General features: G+C 39.1%; 1 protein-coding gene across 10 annotated transcripts in view; it reads left to right on the top strand.

Annotated features, from left to right (window-relative positions):
- The window catches only part of AP2B1 (adaptor related protein complex 2 subunit beta 1), a 124,781-nt gene that overhangs the window by 10,905 nt on the left and 90,657 nt on the right, over nucleotides 1-23,219 (top strand). For 9 of the 10 annotated variants that reach the window (XM_032616610.1, XM_032616605.1, XM_032616611.1 and 6 more), the window contains 4 exons: nucleotides 382-441; nucleotides 4,555-4,660; nucleotides 8,516-8,651; nucleotides 10,585-10,830. In XM_032616610.1, coding sequence (XP_032472501.1) covers nucleotides 405-441; nucleotides 4,555-4,660; nucleotides 8,516-8,651; nucleotides 10,585-10,830 — 525 coding nt within the window. In that variant the 5' untranslated portion in view covers nucleotides 382-404. Of the gene's footprint in view, nucleotides 1-381; nucleotides 442-4,554; nucleotides 4,661-8,472; nucleotides 8,652-10,584; nucleotides 10,831-23,219 lie in introns of those variants that run through there. The other variant, XM_032616613.1, reaches the window with a different exon arrangement.

Genomic DNA, 23,219 nt, shown 5'->3' with positions numbered 1-23,219 from the left:
AAGTAATGGGGAGATCTTTTGAAACAAACTTTTCCTTATTTTAAATATTGGAGTGACTAACTGAAGATGTATTTGTAAAAAAATGTAGCTTTAGGTCTTGGAGGCTCTGAGGAGATAATTGTGGATAAAATCAGAAAACTATGATAGGTTCAGATTATCACTCTATTCCATTAGGCCTTTGGATTTTGTTCCAGTTAGCTTTTGAGGCAAGGATTACATTCTTAATTATCCTTGCATCCCTTTGGATCACCAGTGATGGTGGTAAGGATGAAGATACTTTCTGAATGCAGAAATTCTTGTATATAAATGATCTTAAAATTAGTTGAATGCCTTGCTGGACATAAATAACTTGGTTAAAGGAATTCTTTTCTCTTGCTATAGGTGCACATTAAAGATCCACAACCATGACTGACTCCAAGTACTTCACAACCAATAAAAAAGGTAAGTATGAGAACCTGATCACAACCTTTTTTGAAGATTCTTCAAAAGTCGTGGTGTAAGATTGTTCCAAGTAGAATGCTCCTGACCTCTTCAGACATGTATGTCTTGGACCATCTCATTGGGGATATCCTACAGAAAAGTGTATTGAGTAAATTATTAAAGTATGGGTTTTTAAAGATACGGCTGTGGTGCACATCATTTTGACTTGAAGGTTTTAGTGAAAGGAAGAGATCCAAGATTGATCCATTGAAGATTGATAGATCTGAGGAGGGTAAAAGGAAGAAGTATATTTTCTCTTTTTTTAAAAAAATTGAGTGTAATTGGTTTACAATGTTGTGTTCATTTCTGGTGCACAGCAAAGTGATTCAGGTCTGTGTATATGTATGTGTGTGTGTATGTATACATATATATATTCTTTTTCAGATTCTTTCTCATAGATTATTACAAGATATTGAATATAGTTCCCTGTGCTATACAGTAGGACCTTGTCGTTTATTTAATATATACTAGTTTGTATCTGCTAATCCCAAGGTCCTGATTTATCCCTTCTTCCCCTCCTGTTTGGTAACCATAAGTTTATTTTCTGTGTCTGTGAGTGTTTCTGTTTTGTAAATAAGTCCATTTGTATCATTTTTTAGATTCCACATATAAGTGATACCATATATTTGTCTTTCTTTGTCTGACTTACTTCACTTAGTATGGTAATCTCTGGGTCCATCCATGTTCCTGAAAATGGCAGTATTTCATTCTTTTTTATGGCTGAATAATACTCCATAGTATATATAAACCATATCTTCTTTATCCATTCATCTGTGGATGGACACTTAGGTTGCTTCCATGTCCTGACTATTGTAAATAGTGCTGCCGTGAACGTTGGGGTGCATGTATCTTTTCGAATTAGAATTTTCTCTGGATATATACCCAAGAGTGGGTTTGTTGGATCATATGGTAACTCTAGTTTTTTAAGGAACCTCCATACTGTTTTCCATAGTGGTTGCGCCAAATTCTTTTATTTTTTACTTGGAAATAAACATTTTATTACAAGGAGTACTACTAAAGCAATACAGCAATAAAAAGTCAAAATGAAAGTTCCCTCCCTCCCTATTCCTGTTCCTGATGGGAACTCGGTATGTATCCTCAATCTTTTCTATGCATGTATTAATACATACGATTTTTAAAATTTTTAACAAAAGATGATTATGCAAAACAATGCATGGAAATTTGATATTTTCTTATCCTTCCACACATGATTTCATACCATCACTTCTGAATTATGGCTGCCAAAAGGCATGATCTCAGTGTAATCATGAAGGTACACCCGTGACAGCTGAGGGTGTTCTATAAAATGACTGGCCTGTACTTTTTAAAATTGTCATTTTCATGAAAGACAAAGGCTGACCAGCTGTTTCAGATTAAAGGAGACTAAAGAGACATGACAGTAAGCGTAATGCATGATCCTGCATTGGATCCTGGCCCAAGGAGGATGGGGGTAAAATTACTATAAAAGACTTTATCAAAATCTTTGAATAAGGTTTATAGATTAGATAATGACAGTATATCAATGTTAAATTTCCTGATTTTCATCATTGTATTATAGTTATGTAACATAATTCCTTGTTCTTAGAAGTTATACACTGACATATTTAGAGCTAAAGAGACATGATGTCTACAGTTTACTTATTCAATGAATCAGAAAAAATGTATAAGTATATAAAAATATGATAAAGCAAATGTGGCATAACGTTAGCAGATGGGGAATTTTGCAACTTTTCTTTAAGATTAAAATGATTTCAAAAGAAAGAAAATGGGAGGGCACACATAGTGGCCTGGAGCACCAGAAAATTTTCTAGAAAGCACAAGCATATTTCTGTCATTTGGAGTTACTTAAGGGTAAACTTCTATTATAATACAGAAAACACCATAGAGAGTTGCTTAATTACATTAGCTACTACTAGTCCATGGCTTTTCAGCCTTGCCTGCACATTGGAATTGCCCAGTGAAGTAAAAGACAATAGGTGATGTCCAGTCCTACCCCTGCAGATATCCTGATTTCTTTGGTCTGGGATATGGCCTAGACGTGGGGTTTTTTTAAAATCTCCGCAGAATTTTCTGATGTGTAGCCGAGATTGAGAACTGTTGCTAGCTGCTGGCAATGCTTGGTAGATTTGATTCAGGGGAAAAGGAGGGGGGAAAGATAAGAATTTAATAAAACTGTAGTATGTATGAGATACCTTGCCTCCGTGCTCCTCCTTGGCTCTACCCAACTTCTTGCTGTTTTTACTGCTTATAGCGTACAAAAGCATTTAGCCCCTTGGCATTCATTTTCAGCATTTTTTCTTATTCTCTTATCATTCTGAAATGTATTTATTTCTTCTGTTAACATTTTGTGTGCTTTGATGACCAAGATGTTTCTATAATAACACAAAAAGATGTAATTTTAAAACTCACCTAATTTTTCAAACCTTCACTTATGATGGGTCCTGGTAACCTTTTTTTAATTCAGGGATTTTTGTAAGGTTTGAGACTTACAGATGAATCATGGCTGGGTAAATACCACATTTTAAAAAATGGATAGACTGTGTTCCTTTTACTTCCTGTAACACCCACCAGAACTGCCACTGGAGCATATTCTTTAAATGTATGCTGTTGGAGTTGGAATAATTTCAGTTATATCCTGTTTTGATTCTTCAGCTCCTGCTGCTATTCACAATTCAGATTTTCTGAAACCGTGCTGCTTGTCCTTTACTGTTTTCAGAAGTAAATGATGGGAACCCTAAGAGCTGGATTTGGCAGCAGAGGACTTGGAGAAGAGGAGAGTGACTCTTTAAAGGGCCCAGCTTTTCTGTCTGTGCTATTTTTGCAGCTGTCAAATAAAAGGGTGATTTTTGAAACAGTTTGTTTGCTTTGTTAGCGATGGATTTTGATGTAACAGGCTTTTTTAGTGCTCAACTTCTGTGCTTCTTGCCAGTTCATCCTTCCCATTAGAGGCTTCAGCAGATCACCTAGTTTGCTGCCCCCACTATTTCTATACTGGTGAACGAGGTTAAAGTGAACATCAAGAACAGTCATAAAGGTGGAAGAAAATGAGGCAATTCTGTGGATTGAAAGTTGACATGACAATAGTCAACTTCTTTTTCGTGGTCTTATAGTATATTTTCTTCTTTCTTTTAAAACCAGTTGAGGGTGGTTAACCTTTTTTCTTATTTCAGCTCCAGCTTTCTGAAGATAGGTGAGCCTGGGCCTTAAAATAGTGGTGACAGTCCTGGCATTTCACGGTGCAGGGCCTGAGCAGTCAGTCATTTAAGATTATACCTTTAGAAATGACTCTGGTTTGTACCACTCTTGAAGCTTCAGGATTTTTATTTCTGTTCTTAGATTGATTGAACAGGATAGGGCCTTAAAGCCCATTATCATCTTAAAGTACTAATTAGCGCAGTGATTCTCAACCCTGATTATACATTAGAATCACTTGAGGAAACTTTAAAAAATATGAACGTAGGAGTTCTACTCCTTGACATTCTGATTTATTTGGTCCAGAGTGGAGCCTGAGCATTGGCATTTCTAGATACTTCCCGGGTAATAGTGTGTAGCCAACGTTGAGAAACTCTGGATTAAAGAGTCAGGAGAAACAGTTCTAAGGCCAGCTCTGTGACTCGCTCACTTAGTGACCTTTGAGCCTCAGTTGTTTGTGGAGTTGAGAGTAGGTGAATGAGGAGTCTCTTCTGGTTTGAAAACATTGATTTGTGAACCTGTTTGCTGCCTGCATTTATTTTTTTCCCAGGACTTTGAAATTCTGACGGGAGATCATCCCTCCGATGCCGTTCTTTCCCCATAGTAGTAAGATATCATGAGATATCTTTCCTTTTTCCCACTTCTGTGCTTCCTGAGATCTGGCTTACACCTTCCTCTCTGGCGATAACCCCAAAATAGCATCCTTATCAATGGGTTGGTTAATATTCTAGGGATTTGAACTGTACCTATCCTATAATTTTTAAATAATCTTATTTCAGTTGCAGCCCTGCCACTGGTCATCTGTTGTGTTGCTTGCTATATAGTACAGTGTTCTGCTCTAGTTCTCTGATCCTGGGACCTCACCCGTTTGTTGTCTTTTAGGAGAAATCTTTGAATTAAAGGCTGAACTCAACAATGAAAAGAAAGAAAAGAGGAAGGAGGCTGTGAAGAAAGTGATTGCTGCTATGACTGTGGGGAAAGATGTTAGGTAAGGGTAATCTCTTCTGCTTTGCTCATTTTAGACTCTAACTCTATGGCTTTTACTGCTTTTTTTTTTTTTTTTTTTTTTTTTTTTAAGCAGAGGTCTTCTTAGAAGCCCATATGATTTAAATTTATTTATTTATTTATTTATGACTGTGTTGGGTCTTCGTTTCTGTGTGAGGGCTTTCTCTAGTTGTGGCAAGCGGGGGCCACTCTTCATCGCCGTGCGCGGGCCTCTCACTATCGTGGCCTCTCGTTGCGGAGCACAGGCTTCAGACGCGCAGGCTCAGTAGTTGTGACGCATGGGCCCAGTTGCTTCGCGACATGTGGGATCTTCCCAGACCAGGGCTCGAAAGCGTGTCCCCTGCCTTGGCAGGCATATTCTCAACCACTGCGCCACCAGAGAATCCCTACTGCTTTTTTTTTTTGTGTGTGGTATGTGGGCCTCTCACTGTTGTGGCCCCTCCCCGTTGCGGAGCACAGGCTCCGGATGTGCAGGCTCAGCGGCCATGACTCATGGGCCCAGCCGCTCCGCGGCATGTGGGATCTTCCCGGACCGGGGCACGAACCCGTGTCCCCTGCATCGGCAGGCGGACTCTCAACCACTGCGCCACCAGGGAAGCCCAAGCCCTACTGCTTTTTATTTAAAGCTATTACAGTCAGAACATATAAGAATGAGTTTGTCCCACTGGAAACATCAGGAAGTGTAGTTGCTTTTATATTAACTCTATGACTAAGTTTTTTTTAAGAGTGAAACGAGTTTGATTTCACTTGCATACAGATCTAGCATAAAACCTCCTGAGAGCTGACACAGTTACAGATCTGTTGCTGAGGTAGTTTTAGAAGATGATAAAAATATACTGAGAAGCAGAAGCCCATGTGTACTTCAATTGGCTCAAGCCAGTGCCCTCAACTTTACAACTCTGCCTTTAATTGCCGAATTCAAGATGAAAATCAGTGGTAACAAAATCCAAAGGGTCTTTTTTTTTCCCCTCCCTTTCTTCCTGTAATTTAGGAAGGCCATTTGGAAATAAGTAAGGATTGTCTGCAGGCCCTTGAGGATTCCTGAGATCCTTTCCATGAAATCCATGAAGTCAAAGCTGTAATAATACTTAGGTGTTATTTACCCTTTTCACTGTGTTGACATTTGCATGGCTGGTGCCTTAGTGTGAATTAAGGCAGTGGTGCCAAACTGTAAAAGAAGTCATTGTATTCTTCACCATCATGTGCTTGCAGGAAAAAAGGGCAGTTTCACTTAGGACTGTCCTGCATGAAGCACGAAAAATTTATTTCAGTAAACCTTGAACCTTGAGTTCAGGTCTTTTTAATATTCTGTGTGATGAAATAGGAATTAGGCATAAAGTACTTCTACTGCATAGCAAAGTGTGACAGTTGACTTGAAAAAAAGCCCTTGCACAATTGTTTGACTTGGGAACACCATTTCTTTTTTTTTTTTTTTTTTTTTTTTAAACATCTTTATTGGGGTATAATTGCTTTACAATGGTGTGTTAGTTTCTGCTTTACAACAAAGTGAATCAGCTATACATATACATATGTTCCCATATGTCTTCCCTCTTGCGTCTCCCTCCCTCCCACTCTCCCCATCCCACCCTTCCAGGCTATCACAAAGCACCGAGCTAATATCCCTGTGCCTTGCGGCTGCTTCCCCCCAGCTATCTACCTTACTACGTTTGTTAGTGTGTATATGTCCATGACTCTCTCTCGCCCTGTCAAAACTCACCCTTCCCCCTCCCCATATCCTTAAGTCCGTTCTCCAGTAGGTCTGCGTCTTTATTCCTATCTTACCCCTAGGTTCTTCATGACATTTTTTTCCCTTAAATTCCATATATATGTGTTAGCATACGGTATTTGTCTTTTTCTTTCTGACTTACTTCACTCTGTATGACAGATTCTAGGTCTATCCATCTCATTACGGGAACACCATTTCTTTGTGAAAGAAAGATTAACAGAACTATAGTTAATCAGACTTAAGTATTTGGGAGACATTTTATAAAAAATGAACAAAGTGAACCTGTCACTTCAAGGGAAAAAATTTGACAGTAGATAAATTTCGACTTTAAAGTAAAAATTAGAGTGTTGGAAAACTTGTATCTCCCGTCGTGAGCTTGATAACTTCCCAATACTTAGAGATTTTTCTGATGAGATTGGTGGTGAAATTAATGACTGATTATTTGCTGCTGTATAATGAAATATGCCACCATAGAGAAGATCTGCATAACTCATTGAACCAATATTTTCCAAGTGACCAGTGCTTACATCACAAAATTATGCATGGGTAAAATATCCACTCAAAATAAGTGATAAATGAATGGATTTTAATGCAACCAAGTACAGAAAGTTTATTGATACGGTTTTAGATTCCATATTGTACCTAACTTTTAAGAAACTACCATTTGTGGACTAAAAACAAAAAGAAAAACAACCATTTGTCTAGCTTTAATGTATCAAAGGAGAACATCCAGTTATATGAAAAAGCTATTAAAATACTCCTCCATTTTCCAATTTATATACGTGTATGCAAATGGATTTTCTTCTTACACTTCAGCTAAACAACATTCTACCACAGGTTGAATACAGGAGCATGTGTGAGAATCCAGCTGTTTTTGTTTAAAGTAGACATTAAAGAGATTGGCAAAAATTAAAACAATGTCATCTTAATTTTAAAAAAATAAGTAAAATAGGTAGACTTTTACTTTAAAATATTTATGTTAATATGAAATGCATTGATTTTCCGTTTATTAGTTGGGTCAAATGCTGCTGATAAGAAATGGATGAGTGCAAGAAGGCCAAGTAAATTCCAGCATCTAGTGGTGGATGTAAGGTGTAGTAACTCAAACATCTGAGAAGGTCCTAAGGCTAATGATGACCTTCCTAATGTCATTAAGAAAAGGGAAGTTTAAATTTAAGTGCATTCTGTGTCAGGCACAGGGACAGATGCTTTTATTTACAGTGTTTTTTACAGTCCTCATACCTTCTGAACTAGAGGTTATTCTGAATTAGAAGTTATTCCATGTTAGAGATCAAGCAGTGTATACTTGGAGAGGCTAAAGAAGAATCCCAAAGTCATACAGCTAGTGGTAATGTAGCCAGGATTCTAACCTAGGGTCTGAGTCCCAATAACCTGTTACTGGTGACTTCCTTCATGGATGTATATATACAATAGAACTTAAATGTGTACGTGGCACACACGTATAGAACTGTTTCATTTTCTGAAAATGGTTAAAATTTTGAACAAAGACCCTAATTATCTGAGAACTGTTTTAATAAGGAAACTAATCAAATAAGTTCCTACTGGTCACAGGTGGAAGAATATGTGCCTTAAAAAGCATAACAACTGTAGTGCTTTGAACTGCAAAGAATTGATATGAAAAATTATGGTTAATTTTTTGTGTGTGACATAGTGATTTTTTAAAAAGTTTGTAAAGATATACACTAAAATATTATATATGAAATGTATGTGCAGGATTTGTTTCGAAATTGTTTAGAGCAACTAGATGGGGTAGGGACTGGGGGAAGGCGAGTGGGTTGAGGTTGTGTATGAAACAAGATCGGGTATGTATCAATATTTGTTTGCAGCTGGGTGATGGATACATGGGTTCATTAAACTGCTGTCTCTAATCTGAAAATTTTCATAGTAAAAAGTTTTTTAAAAATCTATTTTTAGACATCTTCTTGGGATCATTATTATAAATTCTTTAGTAATTCATTTCTGTGGTAAGTATTATCACTAGTGGACATTTGTCCTCACATCAAATCACTTTTTAAATTAAGGCTGTTTCTTTGTGTTCTGTCCAACAGCCTGGCACCAACATCTGTTCGCTTTCCCTTCCTCTTTTCTCAGCTCTCTCTTTCCAGATGTAGTGAATTGTATGCAGACTGACAACCTGGAACTAAAGAAGCTCGTGTATCTCTACTTGATGAACTATGCCAAGAGTCAGCCAGACATGGCCATCATGGCTGTCAACAGCTTTGTGAAGGTAACTTTTTCCCAGGGACTTAAGAACAGTCTCTTCTACCTCAGAAAACCTTTTCAGAAGTGTCTCTTGATATGGTTAGTGTCTGCATTGCAAATAAGCAACCTCTGTTCCAAAAGAGGGCCTCTAGAGAAGTATTGGCCATTGAGTAGGAATATTCATGATTTAAGCATTCTGTATGCCAGAGTTTGTCATCCAGTTCAGACCATATGGTGAGCCTTCTGTCAGCTGGGCTTGGTGCATCCTTGCCAGGTGGGAGAAGAAAGCAAGGTGAAACCTCACTGTTTTATCTTCCAAGGCTGATAAAAGTTGGGCATATCATTGTAGTGTCAGTAACCTGGGGCTTTACCTATTTTATCTTTGTAGAAATTATGCTTATGGTTCAGACGTAGTGGAAACTACAGGAGCTACCTTTTAATTTTGTTTTATTGAATAGGTCTTACAATAGTTGATTAACTTTTTTGTTATTGTGGAAATTTTCAAACATACTCAGGTTGAGGGAATAGTATAATAAATTCCTAAATATCTACCTTGTAGTTTCAGTAGTTACCAACCTATGGCCAGTTTTGTTTAACGTAAACTCTCCATACATGCTTTCCTGACCCCCACCTCCTCTCCTACTGGATGATTTTAAAGCAAATCCCAAACATCTTAAGAATGAAAAAATCATCTAATCAGCTGATCATTATAGAAAGTCCTTAATATTATTGGATATCCAGTCAGAATGCTATCATTAGATTTGATGAACACAGTAATAAGGTTGTTCTTATTAGGGTTTTTGTTTTGTTTTGTTTTGTTTACTTCTTTTTCCTCTGCCTGGAATTTAGTCTACATTAAAAGCAAAAATCAGACAGCATTTCTAAAATTAGCTTCTATTAAATTGTTTTGGAAAATAAACATGCTTTCTTCCTTCTCATGGAATTTTTGTTCTTTTTCTGTGTTTAGCTACAATGTACAGGATCATTATAAGATTTCATTCTTTCTGTCTGGTGATTCATAGATGGATGATATCATTGGAAAGAATTTAGTTTACATTTTTTGGAAGTTAGCATGTGCATAGGTTTATAATGTTTAAAGAAATTTTTTAATATAGGGCAATTTAAGGGGTGTTCCTTCTTGGCAAGTGTTCTATTTGTACTGTATTTGGAGGCACTTGCTAGGAAAGGAGAATGTATGTTAATCAGGATTTCAGAGGGCCCTCTCTGCTGCTTCACGCAAGGAACTTATGTTGGGCCCAAACCAGCTTCTAGATTCTCCTTTGCTTTCTTGGCTGTAGGCCCCAGATATCTAGCCCTCTTTTCTCCCTGCTTAATATTTGTGGAGTGGGACATATCTTTCCAATTTCTGATTTTTTGTTGTTGTTGTTGTTGGGTTTTTTTGTGGTACGCGGGCCTCTCACTGTTGTGGCCTCTCCTGTTAAGGAGCACAGGCTCCGGACGCGCAGGCTCAGCGCCCATGGCTCACGGGCCCAGCCGCTCCGTGGCATGTGGGATCTTCCCGGACCGGGGCATGAACCTGTGTCCCCTGCATTGGCAGGCAGACTCTCAACCACTGCACCACCAGGGAAGCCCCAATTTCTGATTTTATCCTGTACCAGAATACAAGCCCAAAGCCCTTTTCTGCTTTTAGTGCAGGTCCAACAATGGCCATGGGGATGGTAACACCAGCTATCTTAGCTTCTGCCCAGCTCTGGAATGAATCCTATAGGACATTTCTTCATTGTGTATGTAAAGCAGTTAAATGAATTCCTAGCCTAAACTCTTAAAAAGGCAACTGTTGTACTTAGGAAAGGAATCGTATGGGAGATGTGGGTTCTGGTGTAGAATGAAACTGGAAGCCTACATTAATTAAATATTCTTTTGTTGCTTATATAAACCAGACTGTTTAGTTTTCTGGTTTATGTACACCTGTAGTTGTCAATGATTGTTTTTTATAGGACTGTGAAGATCCCAATCCTCTGATTCGGGCCTTGGCAGTCAGAACCATGGGGTGCATCCGGGTGGACAAGATTACAGAGTATCTCTGTGAGCCCCTCCGCAAGTGCTTAAAGGATGAAGATCCCTATGTTCGGAAGACAGCAGCAGTCTGTGTGGCAAAACTCCATGACATCAATGCCCAAATGGTGGAAGATCAGGGATTTCTGGACTCTCTGCGGGATCTCATAGCAGATTCAAATCCAATGGTAATATGTTTCTGCGTTTATAAGAGAGCAGTATTTAAAATGGGTCCCTTTAAAAAGCATGTTTAAAATAAATTTTATCTTTGGGACATTGAGCCATAGGTTAGCTATGTGAAGCATGACTTCTGTGTGTCCCACAGATTGTCTGTCTCACACCCTACATGTTTCTGAGCTGAAAACCAAGTACTAAAATACAAGGGTGTTTTTTTTTTTAATTGAAGTGTAGTTGATTTACAATATTGTGTTAGTTTCACACATACAGCAAAGTGATTCTGTTTTTTATATATATGTATTTTCAGGCTATTTTCCATTATAGATTATTATAAGATATTGACTATTGTCCCCGTGTTATACAGTAAATCCTGTTGCTTTTCTGTTTTATTTTTTAATTTTTCTAGGTTAATTTTGTGTGTGTGTGTGGGTGTGTGTGTGTGTGTGTGGTACGCGGGCCTCTCACTGCTGTGGCCTCTCCCATTGCGGAGCACAGGCTCCAGACGTGCAGGCTCAGCGGCCATGGCTCACGGGCCCAGCTGCTCCGCGGCATGTGGGACCTTCCCGGACCGGGGCATGAACCTGTGTCCCCTGCATCGGCAGGCAAACTCTCAACCACTGCGCCATCTGGGAAGCCCAATATTTTTATTTTTTATTAAAAATTTTTTTAAATTGAAGTATAGTTGATTTACAGTATTGTGTTAGCACAGCGATTCATATATATATATATATATATATATATATATATATACATACACATATATACACACACTTTTTCAGATTCTTTTTCCTTATAGGTTATTATAAAATATTGAGTATAGTTCTCTGTGCTATACAGTAGGTCCTTGTTGGTTATCTCTCTTATATGTAGTAGTGTGTATATGTTAATCCCAACCTCCTAATTTATCCCCCCCCTTTCCCCTTTGGTAACCATAGGTTTGTTTTCTATGTCTGTGAGTCTGTTTCTGTTTTGTATATAGATTAATTTGTATTATTTTTTAGATTCCACATGTAAGTGATATAATATTTGTCTTTCTCTGTCTGACTTACTTCACTTAGTATCATGTTCTCCGAGTCCATCCATGTTACTGCAAATGGCAATATTTTCTTCTTTTTTGTGGCTAATATTCCATTGTGTGTGTGTGTATATATACACACACACACACACCCTACATCTTCTTAAGCCATTCTTCTGTTGATGGGCATTTGGGTTGTTTCCATGTCTTTGTTTTTTAAAGATTAGACTTTTTTTTAAATTTAGTTTATGTATTTATTTGGTTGTGCTGGGTCTTAGTTGCGGCTCGCGGGCTCCTTAGGTGTGGCATGTGAACTCTTAGTTGCGGCATGCATGTGGGATCTAGTTCCCTGACCAGTGATCGAACCCAGGCCCCCTGCGTTGGGAGCATGGAGTCTTAACCACTGCGCCACCAGGGAAGCCCCTGTTTCCATGTCTTGGCTGTAGTAAATAGTGCTGCTGTGAACATTGGGGTGCATGTATCTAAAATACAAGGGTCTTAAAGCAAACCTTCGTATCATACTTACCCCTGTGTTTGCTCAGAAACAAACCGGTTCTTTCATCATTTTCTTAAAGAAACTTTACCTTAAAGTTTTGAGACCTTTTATTTCTCCTATTGACATTTTTAATTTTGCCTATATAATGAAGGAGAGTAGGTCTCAAAGTGGTACATTGGCTCTGCTAGTAACTGAAGTTCATTTGAATTGAGTGATTGGTCATTAAGTATCATTACTGAGAAGATGGAGGAACTTAGCCACTTTCTCTCCTTTTTTTGCCGAAGGCATTCCTTATGTGGAGTTGAATAACACTGAGCTAATCAGTGGATAACCTCTGAATATTTCACTGTTGAACTTTTTGAAAGAGAGAGTTGGATTTGCTGTGAAATAGACGTGTCTCACTTGCAAATTACCTGCTCAGATCTCTGCTTTGATACTTCATTTGGTTCATCTTACTCTTTGGGTAATCTTGGCTTCTATTTATTATCTTTGAAACTTAGTAACAAGGTCAAAAAATGAAGTAAGCCACATTTTTGAAAAGATACTGTCGTTCTAATTACTATCAGCAATCTTTTAGCCACCTTCTAGGCATAGAAGTGATGTGGGTGTATATGCTTAAACTGTGACTTTACAGGGTATAATCACCACTGTCATTAGAAGATTCAACCCTACGTTTTTCACTCAAGCAGCCCTGTGTGTCACCTTTTTTTTTTTTTGCTGTACGCGGGCCTCTCACTGTTGTGGCCTCTCCCGTTGCGGAGCACAGGCTCCAGACGCGCAGGCTCAGCGGCCATGGCTCACGGACCCAGCTGCTCCGCAGCATGCGGGATCCTTCCAGACCGGGGCACGAACCCGTGTCCCCTGCATCGGCAGGCGGACTCTCAACCACTGCGCCACCAGGGAAGCCCGTGTTACCTTTTTTAAAATTCCATAAAGAAATAAATTTATAAAGCAGTAGTATCTGTTTTTAGAATGTTTAGCTGGTACTAAGTTGTATTTTTGACATTGCTTTTGATTCACTTTGTTATTTTGAGCAAATATTCTTGAAATTTTCTACCTGAGGACAGATGAGAAGATTGAAAGTGTTTGGGCTTTGCTCTCCAAGTTTTGGGCATCCAGATGAGCAGAATATCATGTACCCTGCGGAAACTTTTAAAATATTCATTGGGCCTATGAATGTGGAGTGGAGTGAGGTAAAAATGAGTTCTAGCTCATATAGGCAATTCCAGTTCAGGGAGAAAAAGACATCTTTACACTAATGTAAATTTTTCAAAGCAGAACCTGTAAAATTAGATCCTCAGGGGTAAGGGACTAACTGAGGGTTTAGTAAAGGCTTTTTTTTTTTTTGGTACCCCCGTAGCACTTAGAGATCTTTATCCAAATCAGTTGAGAGGATGGAACAATTCTGGAACAAGCCTAATTTGTCTGATTTATTCCAAGTTTTCATTGTAGTAGAAGGGTTGGCTTTTGTCCAGTCCATAGTACTCAAGTAGTATATGTATGCCATTAATTTATTTATACTTTTCAATATGGGAATTTTCAAACATATTCAAAATTAGAGTGACTAAATGAATAAATAAAATGAACTCAGTTACCATCACCAAATTCAATAATTATTAATATATGCCTGTTTTTTACCTGTTTTCTTCCTCCATCCCCTATCTATATACAGGTAATTTAAAGAGGCTGCACATGAATGGGTCTCTATTTGAATTTAAAGTATCATGATATTATAGTAATTTTTATTTTAATAATTCTTAACCTCTTTTTGTTTTTTTGGGTTTTTTTGCGCGGTATGCGGGCCTATCACTTTTGTGATCTCTCCCGTTGCGGAGCACAGGCTCCGGATGCGCAGGCTCAGCGGCCATGGCTCACGGGCCCAGCCGCTCCGCGGCATCTTCCTGGACCCTGCGTCGGCAGGCAGACTCCCAACCACTGCGCCACCAGGGAAGCCCTCTTAACCTGTTTTTTTTTTTTTTTTTTTTTTGTGGTACTCGGGCCTCTCACTGCTGTGGCCTCTCCCGTTGCGGAGCACAGGCTCTGGACACGCAGGCTCAGCAGCCATGGCTCATGGGACCAGCCGCTCTGCGGCATGTGGGATCTTCCTGGACTGGGGCACGAACCCGTGTCCCCTGCATCGGCAGGCGGACTCTCAACCACTGCGCCACCAGGGAAGCCCTTAACCTGTTTTTATACAACAAATCAGGAGGTGACTTGGGGAGATTTTCTTAAGTATTTTTGAGAAAACTTTTAGAGAAAATTTACGGTTACTTGGTAGGTTTGTGAGAAACTGTTTTAGGAATGCCTTATGTTTTATTGTATCTTTATTACAGATTTTCCTAGAACAGGTGTCAGCATTAGAGATTAAATTGTTGGACCTACTCCCCTCTAACTAAATAGGAAATTTTTCTTATTCTTGTCAGACTTATTAGTAGCAAAACTTTTCCCTGATATTGTTTGACGTCTTGCTAGTAAGGTGCCCAGGATACAGAATTGAAGGAGGCATTCATTCTCAGGTGCCCCCTCTACCTGCACAAGCCTGAGAGTGGGATACCTCGATTGTCTCACTCTGTCCTGGCCTTATTTTACATACATTCAAATCATTTTTTGAGCTCTTCATTCTTGTTACTTAAGTGAAGAACTGAAAATCTTGGACTAAGAGATAACCAACACATATACCCACGTGCCTACTTTCATTCTTGAACCCATACTTTTTTGTTTATTTTTTGCGGTATGCGGGCCTCTCACTGTTGTGGCCTCTCCCATTGCGGAGCACAGGCTCCAGACGTGCAGGCTCAGTGGCCACGGCTCACGGGCCCAGCCGCTCTGCTGCATGTGGGATCTTCCTGCACCGGGGAATGAACCCGTGCCCCCTGCATCGGCAGGCGGACTCTCAACCACTGCGCCACCAGGGAAGCCCATGAACCCATACTTTTCATCTCAACTGTATGTCCTGTTTTTTTGCCAGAAGTATTACAACTGTCTTTAGATCATTGATTTTCCTTTTATCAGTTGGGTCAAATGCTGCTGATAAGAAATGGATGAGTGCAAGAATGTCAAGTAAATTCCAACATCTAGTGGTAGATATAAGGTGTAGTGACTCAAACATCTGAGAAGGTCCTGAGGCTAATGATGACCTTCCTAATGTCATTAAGAGAAGGGAAATTTAAATTTAAGTGCATTCTGTGTCAGGCACAGGGACAGATGCTTTTACTTACAGTGTTTTTTATAGTCCTCGTATCTTCTCAACTAGAGGTTATTCTGAATTAGAAGTTATTCTAGGCCTTTCTCACCTTCTGAGATGGCCCACACTCTGTGGAGTGTGTTTCTCCTTAAATAAATACACTTCTTACCTAAAAAAAAAAAAAAAAAAAAAAGTTATTCCACATTAGAGATCAAGCAGTGTATACTCGAAGAGGCTAAAGAATAATCCCAGGACTTCCCTGGTGGCACAGTGGTTGAGAGTCCGCCTGCCGATGCAGGGGGCACGGGTTCGTTCCCCAGTGCAGGAAGATCCCACATGCAGCGGAGCGGCTGGGCCCACGAGCCATGGCCGCTGAGCCTGCACGTCCGGAGCCTGTGCTCCGCAATGGGAGAGGCCACAACAGTGAGAGGCCCGCGTACCGCAAAAAAAAAAAAAAAAAAGAAAAAGAATAATCACAAAGTCATACAGCTAGTGGTAATGTAGCCAGAATTCTAACCTAGGTCTGAGTCCCAATAGCCATTACTGGTCACTGCCTTCATGAGTATACATATACAACATGTTTAGAACTGTTTCGTTTTCTCAAAATGGTTAAAATTTTGAACGGATAAAGGCATTAATTACCTGAGAACTGTTTTACTATGGAAATCTTCCAAATCCTCTTAATCTGATGAGGGGTATGAGTCCTATTTTACTGTTCTTGAGGGGGAATTTGTTCCACTTTTTCAGAAGTTGCTCCACATGGTGGCAGCACTGTACCAGCAAATATCAGAGCCTCTTGCAAAAGGAATTAATGCTTCTAGGGTGTTCTGCCTTAGTGGTTTTCTTGTAGCTCACTTTAGAAGGGCATCCTAGATGTGAAAGCACCAGAACATCTGGAGAAATGACTTTGAAATTGGAGGGTAGCATGTTGATAAAAATCTGACTACTCTTGGGGTTATGTTGACCTTCAGGTTGATTCCTGGTAGTCTGCGTTGCTACAAGTAATAGGACTTTATTATATTTTCATTTCCTGTCTTTTATGGGGGAATCTCACACACCTCATTTTCCTGCAGTTGTTTTTACCATTTTATACTTTAGTTAAAACTGACTTTCCATGAAATACTACTTGAAAGAGAAAAGATAGTTTGAAGTAAAAAAATTCTCACTGTTAAGTCCTAGGTTAACCTCCCTGAGTCTGTTTCCTCTTCTGTAGAGTGAGAGGTACCAACTTAGAGAGTCATTAGGAGTATTAATTGAGCTCTTGCATAAAAAGCATCTGTGAAAGTGCCTGGCTTATGAGAGTTCATGAAATGATGGCTGCTGCTGCTGTGATTATGAAGTAGACATTAGGCAAAGGTTAACATTATTGCTACAATATTAATTTAAAGGGTTCTGACCCCTTTGATAGCTATACAGGTTCATATGGTAAAATCTTTCTGAAGGAATGAAAGCTAAACTTATTTCCAGACACAGATTTATTAGTCCATTATTTTGAACGTAAACGTATTCAGAATGAGGAAGCACTTTGGCACGAGAGGAAAATAGCTATGATTTCTTCACAAATAATCAGAGTTTTGAGAATTCTGTCTCACTAAATTGACATTTGCAAGAAAGATACACTTCTGGGTGATAGTGATAATTCTCTAGCTTTTGCCCATACATTAGGATTTTCCCTCCTTACTGCAGTTTTTCTTTTCTCTCTTAGAGGCATTTTGAGGTATTCCAACTTCAGTTAATGTTTACACCAGAATCTGCCACTCCAGAGACTCTCTTGACAGCCCCACCACACGTACTTTGCTTTTTGTTTGTGAGCTCAGGTCTCCTAAATCCTTTGGCTCAGCGGCTTAGCCCCTTTGATCTTGTCTTCTAAGCCTTCTGAGTTCTACCATCACTCTGAGAACTGCCCCTGGGAATGCCCTTCTTCCATTGCTCTGTCCTGTCTGCCAAAGCACAGACTACTGAATTAGTTAAAAAAACAAAAACAAAAAAACCCCCAGAAACATATTTTCGTTTGTTGAGGGTTTTTCTGCACAAGCAGCATGCTCTCAGAACTTGGCCCGGTATGGCCTTTAGCAACGGTTCTAGTTACTGCCAGCTTCTTTTAATATGAACTTATTTTGGAAAGCTGTTTTATGAAAAGTAACATTTTTTTTCTCAGAAAAAGTATGTATTTTATCCATGTGCTAGCCAGCATGTAGAAGCCACATGAGATTATGACAGTGGTTCTCAACTGGGGGCGATTTTGCTTCCTGGGAGACAGTTGGCATTGTCAGGAAACACTTTTGGTTGTCACAACTGATGGGAAGGTTGCTACTGGCATCTAGTAGGTAGAGTTCAAGGATACTTTAAACATCCTGCAGTGCACAGGGAGCCCCCTACAACAACATGAAGGACTAATTTGTTTCAAAAACTTAAATAATGCCTGACATATAGTAAATGCTTAACATATGACAGCTATTCTTGAGAAACAGATCTAACGTGACGTACTTTCTGATTATTGTAATTTCTAGTTAGGCTTTAGAAGGTTTGTGGTGGTTTGCTGTCAGTTTGAGATGATAAATGTTGAAAAACTGAAGTCTCTCTAGATCACTTTGTAAATTTGAGAAGGATTTTTGTCAGAATATGTTTGTTGTCCTCGTGGGCAACGTTAAATCATCTATTAATGACCTCACTTAATTTAGTACTTTAATTATATGAATTCTGTTATCCCTAAATATATATCAATAAATAGGAGAATAGTTATAAAATTAAAATATTATATGGAAGCGAAATTAGAAATGAGTGATGCTCTTCGTGCCCGGCGTCCATAAAGGAGTACCAGAGCTGGTAGAATTTAGGCATGTGTGAGAGTGTCAGTATGTGGTAGGCACTGGGTAAGAATGATGTAGGAGGTAACATGTTCGCTCAGTCTGTGTCTGGATGCCCCAAGTAAGTAATGTTGTATTTGGTACTAAAAGATGAGTTGCTGGTAATTTCTGCAGGATCAGAGTGTTGAGTAAGTGGAATCATTGGAGGCTGCTCTGTTATAAGGGCAAGTGCCCATCTCAGTGCTTTTCGGTTTTTAAATTCTTGCAGAGGAAGGAAACAATTTTTGTTTTCCTTTATGATAGACTTTGTGGAGATCTTTTTATGTGTATTCTCACCTTAGGAATTTTAATCATCAGTTTTCATTTTATCAGTTATTACTAACTTAGGTTTTTGGGTTTTTTTTTAATCTCATTTTGGGGGCGGGTTTTTAGATTTAGAGAAAAGTTGCAAAGACCGTACAGAAAGTTCTCATATACCTATCTTCACACAGTTTTACTTAATGTTAACATCTTACATAACCATGGTACCTTTGTCAAAACTAAGAAATTGGCGTTGGTACATCACTATAAACTGAAGTACAGATTTTATTTCACCTGTTTGAACACAAATATCCTTTTGCTATTCCAGGATTCAATCCAGCATACCAAATTGCATTTAATCACTTCCTTTTATAAAGAGTTGATTCACTCTTCATGAAAGTATCTCAAAAACAGAAAAGTGCTTTGTAACTGTGAACTTTTTTTTTTTTTTTCGCTCCAGTACTAACACATGAGGGTTAAAACTCAGGCTCTGAAACCAACCAGACTTGGATTTGTATCCTGGTCTGCCATTCTTAGCTTGGTGGTCTCCCTAAACATCTCGGTATCCTCGTCTACAAAATGGAGATTATAAACAGTGCCTCTATCATTGGATCGTTGTGAAAAATAAAAGAGGGCTTGCAAAGCACTTAATAGTGAACCTGGTATAGAGTAAGCCCTTAATAATAACAAATGTTTCTTTATTGTATAGTGATCGTGGTGCTGGTTATTAGTGATTTTAGAAGGGTTAATATCTTAACCACTGTGTCACCAGGGAAGTCCCAAAGATACTTAATTCTTTTGTATACATTATTTAAAGCCAGGCATTATTTTTTAGGGTGATTCTGAGGGCAGCTTATCCACAAATGAAGTAAATCTATTTGCAGTATTACTTAACACATCATTGCAGGATTACTTTTAAAAGATAATTGTTCAAGGATATGCCTAAAGCAGTTTTCGTAGGCAACTTCCTGAAAACTGGATCTGTTGTACATAGTAATTCAGTAGTGTAGTGAAAGATCACGGCTTATTCATTTCTTAGTGTCCCTTTTTTTTTTTTTTTTTTTTTTTTTTTTTTTTTTTTTTTTCCGGTATGCGGGCCTCTCACTGTTGTGGCCTCTCCCGTTGCGGAGCACAGGCTCCGGACGCACAGGCTCAGCGGCCATGGCTCACGGGCCCAGCCGCTCTGCGGCATGTGGGATCTTCCCGGACCGGGGCACGAACTCGTGTCCGCTGCATCGGCAGGCGGACTCTCAACCACTGCGCCACCAGGGAAGCCCAGTGTCCCTTTTAAAATGATCTCAGGGCTCTAATTTGGCAGGGGATTACTTACTCTCAAAAGGGAGATAATGGTGTAATAATAAATTTTTTGTTTTGTTCATTTTGCAGCATGCTTTTGTGTGATTTTAGGGCTGGTGGGCCAAGTAACTCTTGGCTTCTTAGGAGTGCCTTTTGTCCATTTGTAGATATTTATTTGTAGTGTTTTAGCTTTGTGAATATTCACATTTCATCAAAACACATCTTAAGCTACTTATGTAAGCCCCTTAAGTAAGTAATGAGTTTTATTGAGTCTAATTTTTAAATCTTACTTGTTACCAGATATTCAGACTTTCTTGCTGTAATGGGATGTGTTGACTCCACTAGGTAGATGTGTTCACTTAGCTTCCTCATTCTGGGAAAGAAGATGGGGGAAAAAAACGGAACATTACAGAATGTCACATGTAGTCAGCATATTATTAGTTGGCAGTCTGGACAGTGTCTTGGATTAAAGCATGACTGTAAAATTAACTGGTACCGTATAGTCATTGTATTCTTTTTTTTAAAAAAATGCATTTTAAAATTTTTATTTATTTACTTATATTGGCTGCGTTGGGTCTTCGTTGCTACACGCAGGCTTTCTCTAGTTGTGGAGAGCGGGGGCTGCTCTTCGTTGCGGTGCGTGGGCTTCTCATTGCAGTGGCTTCTCTTGTTGCGGAGCATGGGCTCTAGGCATGGGGGCTTCAGCAGTTGTGGCATGTGGGCTCAGTAGTTGCGGTGCATGGGCTTCAGTAGTTGCAGCACACGGGCTCAGTAGTTGTGGCTCGAGAGCTCTAGAGCACAGGCTCAGTAGCTGTGGCACATGGGCTTAGTTGCTCTGCAGCATGTGGGATCTTCCCAGACCAGGGATCGAACCCGTGTCTCCTGCATTGGCAGGTGGATTCTTAACCACTGCGCCACCAGGGAAGTCTAGTCATTTTGTTCTTAAGGAGATGATAATGACTGAAACATGCTTAGAATAAATGCCCTGTGATTTAACGTGTTATTTGAGGCAATTACATAAAGAAGAAAGTGAGATTCTGAACCGTTGCTGATTTTCTAGAGGATAAAAGTATGCAAATCACCTTTATTTTCCATTATAATAGTTTCGGTCAGTTATTCTACTGCGTTCAATTTATTCAGGTCTTCAGGGGCAGCAGCCAAAACGATTGTAAATTGAGTGGGAAAATTGAAGTGTTTGTTCAGAGTGTGTGACCTTGAAGGTCATTGCTAGAAATGAAAGTCTTCTAAATATAGTTAATAGGAGGAAGTCACTATATTGGGAAGTGCTATCTTTCTTGGGTTCTGAGGCTATGAAAATGAGTGAAATTAGATCATTCAAAGGGACAGGGAAATGTGTGAGAGATTTCTCCTAAAGGAACTTCTGTCTGTGATACTCTACTCCCAATGTATATCTAGATTTCCTTCTAGAGTTCTTTTTTTACAGGATCATTTTTATTTTAATCATACCCACCACTCCAGCTTGCTCCTTAAAAAAAAAAAAAAATGAGGTCTGGGACTTCCCTGGTGGTCCAGTGGTTAAGACTCCACTTGCAGGGAAGAAGATCCCACAAGCCGCAGGGCGCAGCCAAAAAAATAAAAATAAAAAAAGTAATGTCAAATTTATGTCCTCAGAATTGCTGCATATGAGACAGGGGTAGCTTATAAATCAGATTTTATATAGCTGGATAGTAAATCTTGCCTCTTTGAAGTGCTGCTAGGATGTGATTATCTCTGAAATATATAAAGTAGGAGAATACATTTTTCTCCTTGTATAAATCTGCCTGGAAATAATGTTTTGATTATATTATTCTCCCCAGCTCCGATTTTTCTTTCCCTTTCCCCCATTTGAAGTTCACAGCTCTTGGAACTTCTATAAATGCAGGCGGCAGAGTGATTAGTACTCAGACACTAGAATCAGATACAGGCCTTGAGTTTGTTTCTTTTTTTTTTTTTTTTTTTGCGGTACACAGGCCTCTCACTATTGTGGCCTCTCCCGCTGCGGAGCACAGGCTCCAGACTCGCAGGCCCAGTGGCCATGGCTCAGGGATCCTCCCAGACCAGGGCACGAACCCATGTCCCCTGCATCGGCAGGCGGACTCCCAACCACTGCGCCACCCGGGAAGCCCCAGGCCTTGAGTTTGTATTCAAGCATTTTCCCTTTCCAGCTTTGTTGGCTAAGCAAGTCACTGAATTTCTCTAATCCTATTTATAAATTCATTTTTAAGCCTATTTCCTTATCGGTAATAGGTGGATTTTGATAGCAACTACCTTAGAGTTGCTGGGAAGGTAAATGGCATAGTAAGTGTTCAGTAAGTTTTAGCTATTACTGTCTTTTATCTCTTTGTCCAATTCTATTAGGCATAGTATAAAGTAAGTCAGAACACAAATTGCTTACGTTAAAAAAAAAAATCAGCAGACTCTAAGGGTCCACAATGAACTGTCAAATTGAAGGGAAGTCTGTAGTTAGGATAGAGAAAAATTTGTCTAGTGTTGAGTGTGATTTTACACATGCACGTGCATGCATACTTCTGTATGTATGTATATGTTTGTGTTTAATATCTGTATCTGTAAAGTATACATATTATATTAGGTCTACAGGGGGTAGGGGTGGGATGGGGAGGAGGAATGTTTCATTGCAGTCTTCCAAAGAACAGAATTTACCATAATTGGGAGGCAAGATGAATTAAAAAAAATTTTTTTTTGATGCTATGGGATATGTTCCTTTGTAGCCTAGATGCCAGCTTTTTGTAAATCAACCAGTGTGCTGAGAAAACTCACTTAAACCCTATTTATAAATCCATTTTTAAAGCAAAACTTCCTTTAGAAACCCCTTTCTTTCTTGGGAACTCCAGTTTTTCTGAAATTATAATTAAAAGGCCATTGTTCTCTTCATGGCAGTGTTTCCTAAAAGAACTGCCAGTTTTCTAGGGGGGAAAATGTTATGCCTGTTTTTCTTAGTTCAGATTCAAAGTGATGGTACAAGAGAAAGAGACATAACCTTTGTTTTAATACACTAGTAAACCAGGGCAGTTACTGCAAGAGTCAGATTTTTTCTTTTGATAATGAATTATTGTTTGGAGAAAACTCTCAGGGAAGAGGAAGTAAATCATGTTTCAATCCATTATTTTTAAAGTTTATTTTTACAAACAGATAATATATGTACTACATTCTATACAAAATTCCAAAGAAACACAGAGACAGGTGAGTTGTCCTGTATACCCCAGCTACCCAGCTGCTGTCTTGAAGTCAGTCTTTGCCTGCTTGAGATTCGATGCTCATTTTGAGTTTCCATTAGAGTGAGA

This window comes from Phocoena sinus, chromosome 20 (assembly GCF_008692025.1).
Source record: "Phocoena sinus isolate mPhoSin1 chromosome 20, mPhoSin1.pri, whole genome shotgun sequence".
Taxonomy (NCBI): domain Eukaryota; kingdom Metazoa; phylum Chordata; class Mammalia; order Artiodactyla; family Phocoenidae; genus Phocoena; species Phocoena sinus.
This window is presented reverse-complemented; position numbering and strand designations above follow the sequence as displayed.